Source organism: Brienomyrus brachyistius, chromosome 21, assembly GCF_023856365.1.
Source record: "Brienomyrus brachyistius isolate T26 chromosome 21, BBRACH_0.4, whole genome shotgun sequence".
NCBI classification, from domain to species: Eukaryota; Metazoa; Chordata; class Actinopteri; order Osteoglossiformes; family Mormyridae; genus Brienomyrus; species Brienomyrus brachyistius.
In genome coordinates this window covers 19,834,579-19,840,167 of record NC_064553.1, presented here as the reverse complement: position 1 = coordinate 19,840,167, position 5,589 = coordinate 19,834,579, and the positions used below count along the sequence as shown (strand labels likewise).

Below are 5,589 nucleotides of genomic sequence, written 5' to 3'. Positions count from 1 at the left end.
GGAACATGCAAAGTCCCCACACACAAAGTGGGATTTACATCCCTAGTCCCAGAAGTGTGAGACAACAGTATGAGCCACTGAGCCACCATGCCACCAAGAAAAAAGGTAGAACACAAGATACAAATGTTTTAATTACTAATAATGTTTCACATGGCTTAAAAGGATTTATTAAAATTATACTGTATTTGTATATAAACAGGTCACAGATTGCAAAAATAATAATAAAAAAACTATAATTATACACATTTTTCTAAATGTGGAATGGCAGCATATTATTAGTGGCCTTCAACCAGCACCAACTTCTAAATAATCTCTAAGTGAAACATTTGTTCATTTTTCCATACACACTTGCTCTATATATTTAAAATAAAGTTTACAGAAAAGTTTAGAGATTACAGTTTAAAAATAAATCTTAAACAAGAACAGGGTTTCATAAAGACATCTGACTCCGAGAACAAAAAGCAGCATATTCAGAAAAAACGTCTCAGTGGAGTGTGGTATAGACACCTTCATTGCAAGAGTTCCTTCTTGACATTCTCCTACAAACATGCAATGCATTTAGAAGACTTATTGTTGCATTATACTCAGCAATTTTCACACTAAAATGACCAAAATTTGCAGATAACTTGTGTAATCCTTTAATACCTCTTGTCTGAAATCTGACAAAATTAAGCTTTTATCAGTTTAATGCAATGACTGAAACACAAGGAAATGCTCAAATATCAAAGTACAATATCTACTGTGAGAACAAAGCAATGAAAAGAGAAAAATATGTGCAAAAGGTCAACTCACGCGATGTTTGAGGTAAGACAGGTACGTGTCCCATCCCAGAGTGATTGTATTTACATACAGGACACGGTACTTTGGTGGAAGGAAGTAAAAGTTGATCATCTGTGCTGGAGGCCAAACGCACCAATCAGCCTTGATTGGAGAAACACATATGCACAAAAAAACCAACACCACTTTAACTGGTTTTTAACATAAATCACACAAAAATGAGCATGAATTCAGGAATTCAAAGTAAACAGCTATTATAATTAGAAAGTACCATTTACCTTGTAGAACTCCCAAAACTTTCCTCTGAATTCGTCCCAGCTGTTACTCAATGTATGACCTTCCATCATTCCCATACCTAAAAAAACAATAAACAAAGAGCACAAGATTCACAGGTATAACACTGGACACTCAAGCTAAGCAGCAAGCTGAAACCCTTGGCAAGACATGGATGATACATGATACTTCGAACCACAACATGTAAATCCATCCGTCCATTTGCCGAAACCGGTTATCCTCCTAATGCTTGTGGGGGGTCTGGAGCCTATCCCGGAGGGCACAAGACGGGGAACAACCCAGGATGGGGCACCAAATCATTACAGGGCAGACTCACACTACTCGCTCGCTCACACACACACACCTACGGGTAGTTTGGTAACTTTAATTAGCCTCAGCATATTTTTGGGCTGTGGGGGGAAACCGGATTACCTGAAAGAAACTCCACGACGACATGGGGAGAACATGCAAGCTCCACATAAATGGAACCCTGGCAGAGACTTAAAACCAGATCCCATAGGTGTTAAGTGACAGTGCTAACCATTGCACCAGCGTGCTGCCCCAATATGTAAAGCATAGTAAAGGAATGGAAAAATTACTAAGATTACACATTTCATGTTAAACAAAAGTGACTTGACACTGATAATAACTGTAAGAATAACTGTTTTGTAAACCTAATACTGACCAAAATTCTCATTTAACTCCAGATGTGTTAATATTGATATTACTGATGTCAAGTCAGGTCAGGTTGGAGAACATGCACAGATACAGTGCACTGCTGCGCCCACAACACGATGAAACACCTCGGGACCCTGATCAGCAACCCCCCAGGCCGACACGCGGTCCAGTCACACCCTCTGGTCATTGCAGCCAGATGTTACGTGGGCAAACCTTTTGCTAGCTGCAGCTGTTTGGCTCCTCAGCAAAGAGGATCCTGTGAGCTAGATCTAGGACACTCACAAGCCCGGACACTCCTGGAACTCCATGAAACTCACAGCATCATTGGAAGTCAAGATCAGTGAATCTTTCTTTACCAACAGATGCCCCACAGCTGCTGGACCCCATGGCCCTGCCCAATATCCAGTCCATGCAAGCACTGAACAGAGCAGAAGCAAGAACACACCCCTGACAAACCCTAGAATCACCTGGGAAAAATGCAGAGGTTCTACCTCCACACTGCACAGCACACACAGTACCAGTGTAAAGGCTGGCAATGACATCCACGAACTTTGTGGGACTCCTGCAGAGTCTCAGGATATCACACAGGGCAGCTCAATCAACTGAGTTGAACACTTTACAAAAATTGTCAAAGGCTGCAAAGAAACTCTGCCTATATTCATGTTTTCACTCAATAAGAACCCTCAATACAGTTCATGGCAGACTTCTTAGGTGTAGAATCAGACTGCTTTGGTCACGGGTAACCGACCAAGTGATCACAGATATTATTAAGGATGACCCTAGCAAGGACCTTGCCTGGCACTGAGAGCAGTGTTATCCACCTGTAGATGCCGCAACCTAGGTGATCACCCTTCCCTTTCCAGGTAGGGACAACAAGTCCCATTTTAAATTAGTCAATTAGTTGAGTTAGCAACTATCTCCAAAATGGAAGAAAAGATTGCTTGCAATACCAGGACAGCCTTTCCACAGTCTGAAGTTCACCCCGGATGCCACAGACCCCTGCAGTCTTCCTTACCCTCAGCCGGTTTACCAACTGTGTAAGCTCAGTGAGATTGGGTGGTTCCCAGCTAATTGGAGGATCAGCCTCTCAAGAATTATGGAGCCAAAGATTTCCAACATCATGGCTGGAGGATCAGCTTTAAACAGCTGCTCAAAGTAGCCACCCAGTGGGTCACAAGTGGTCTGTCATCCATAACGACCCTTCCATCACTTTCCCTGACTGCGACTCTCCGGGGAACAGATTCAGATGTGTGAAATGCTTCGATTCCCCTGTAAGATGGAAGTGGGTCGCTAGACCATGTGTCACTTGCTCACAGAACCCTCTAACAAATGCCTCCTTATCTGCCCTCAGGACCCCTGCAGCTGTCCTTCTCAGTTCCCAGTGCAGACCGAAGTTGCCATCAAGTCGTGCGCTGTGACTCCTCTTGATAATGTGTAGGGTGCCCTGTGACATGAAACACCTCCTTCTGGGCGGGCTGATGTTGTAGCAATAAAATAATAGATATATAATTATAGTACTAACTAAAACATGTTTAAAAAGTCTGTCCATCCATCCAACCACTGAACCTATCCCAGACAGGAAAGGGTACAAGGCTGGAGTACACCCTTGATGGGATACCAGGCTATCACAGAGCACATACACCCACACGATCATACACTGTTGGCAATTAGAGATGCTAATCAGACGGACAGCAAGTTTTTGGACTACAGGAGGAAAACGTGTGACACAGGGAGAAACACATTCAAACTGCCACATAGAAAATGGAGGTGGGACTCAAATCCCATCCCTGCAGGAGGTAGGCAGAAGTGTTACCTACTGTGCCATCAAGCCATCATCTATTTAAAAAAATAGATGATCATCTATTTAAAAAAAAAAAAGTACATTTTTAAAATGACTAATAAACTGATTTTTTTAAACTGAATACATACCCCACACAAGATATTCCTAAATACTTATTCACTTGAATCAATTGACCTTGCCCCCTGTTTGGTGGCTGAAATCAGTTGGCGTTAGACAACATGGTAGATAGTGAAGTTATGTGCGCAGGCAGGATTGGGAAATAGCAAATCACACATAGGCTCCTCCATACAATAACAACCTCTTACCTAAGAAGTACCACACTCCCAAGGTTGGTGATGCAACCAGCTGATCGATTAAAACTTTCTTGCCTACAGTTTGCAGGCTCCTGACTGCATACTTTTTGTCCAAAAAAAGGTACCAATAGTGTAAAAGTGGTCCCATGGAGCAGCCAATAGCAAACATGCGTCCTACAGAGAAAAAACATGCTGGTAACCTTGTTAAATACACTGCAGACAAATAACATTTTCTTTCTGCCATCATAAAAAACTAGTTGAAATTTTTAAATAAATAAATATTGAAGTTCTAACATTTGGGCTCTTACTTGTGGCCAGTTCCATGTTTTAAATGAAGGGTAGGATAAACCGTACAGCACTTTCATATATCCCCACTGACACATTTTAAATTATCATAATTAAGTAGGCTACCTTTAGATATTTCTCAGCGTGTGTTACGTTTCATTATTTATTTTATCAATATTGATATATTTTATATATTGCACTTTGTCATCTTTCACCAAAGATCGACACATCACAAATATAACATGGAAGAGTGGGGGTGTAAGAAAGCTGGATAACATTATTTTATTATATGTATTACACAGGGGAAAATACATTCATTTCGAATAACGATATAGTTAAAATACTTGCCGGTACGAAACCAGTCCTGCATCTTGTCCGGATCCCTCCTCCTCTCCCTTACTTGCTGGATAAGGTCACCTACGGCGAGCATACCACCTCCACTGACCGTGTTCGTGAACAGCAGAAACTTCCCCTTCAACATGGGTTTTGAATAGCCACAAATGCGGACGAGAAATTCTTTGCTCGACCGAGAAACCATTGTTCATCTTCCTACTTGCGCCTACCAGAAACAGCGTGTTAAATGTCAGCGTACCGTGCCCACTGGGTAATGTAACTGACAGCTTATTAGTAGATATGGCAAGTTCGGAATGCAGGATTAATAGTTTCGAAGACTCTCGAGACTTCCGGTTTTGAGGCGGGGTTTATGACGCAGTTTCGCAACATCAGTCATGTGACTGTAGTGTCTTTTTTACAGCGGAAGCAAAAAAACTTACTAACCTGAAATATTTATGCATGTGTTGGTTGTTTGTGGCGTTCCTGGTTTGAACGCGGTGTTTGGCGATTGTTAACCTTTGAAATATAATAGTGTTACAGGTTAGTGAATTATATGTGAGGCACATACACTGTAGTTGTAACCTACACACTAAATCTGGTGTATATGTAAATGCCAATACACAGCACCAGTACGGCAGTAGCGATAGTACTATCAGTTCGCATTATGGGTCTTTTCCTTTTCAAGAGTTGTTCAAAAGAACGGGTCGTTGTTCTTTTTTCCTTTTTCTTAAGGGACCGGGGTTACTAGGTTTATTAGCGAAATAATCACAGGGACAAAAATATTTCGATCAGATTCAGAATAAGACATTCAATTCAACTTTATTTATATAGCACTTTTAACAACAGTCACAAAACACTTTACGTTTAACCGGCCAGACCCCCAACATCCCGCTAATATAATTTCATTTCATGTGTGGACTACGTTAACACTTAGCACTATTTTCTCGTATTTCGAGATCTAATGTCAATGATCACCATTGTAAACATTCAAGGCCATATTCCTCTGTTTTGTCAGTGAATTTAGTACCTTGAATTTACCTTGAAATGTTATGTGAATAGTTGCCCTGCCTTGAATGCAATTCATGCAGCACTTATTAGTACAAAACTTTCTGGCACAATAAAATAATTTTTTATAGTGCATTTTTATGC

At 41.0% G+C, this 5,589-nt stretch overlaps 1 protein-coding gene across 1 annotated transcript; it reads right to left on the bottom strand.

The window, feature by feature from the left end:
* Positions 1 to 250: 250 nt before the first annotated feature.
* mpv17l2 (MPV17 mitochondrial inner membrane protein like 2) lies at positions 251 to 4,807 on the bottom strand. Its single transcript, XM_048990180.1, has 5 exons — positions 4,456 to 4,807; positions 3,835 to 3,996; positions 1,056 to 1,132; positions 793 to 921; positions 251 to 539 (listed from the first exon to the last, which is right to left on the bottom strand). Exons 1-5 carry the CDS (start codon positions 4,643 to 4,645, stop codon positions 510 to 512), a joined length of 588 nt encoding a protein of 195 aa, XP_048846137.1. The 5' UTR covers positions 4,646 to 4,807; the 3' UTR covers positions 251 to 509.
* Positions 4,808 to 5,589: the final 782 nt, after the last annotated feature.

Excerpts from the sequence above, each read along its gene's own strand:
- mpv17l2 (XM_048990180.1), bottom strand. The coding sequence starts at position 4,645 with ATGGTTTCTCGGTCGAGCAAAGAATTTCTCGTCCGCATTTGTGGCTAT. Across the intron at positions 1,133-3,834 it reads GGGAGTGTGGTACTTCTTAG|GTATGGGAATGATGGAAGGT; the intron begins GTAAGAGGTTGT and ends TTGTTTTTTTAG. Across the intron at positions 540-792 it reads TGTCTTACCTCAAACATCGC|GAGAATGTCAAGAAGGAACT; the intron begins GTGAGTTGACCT and ends GCATGTTTGTAG.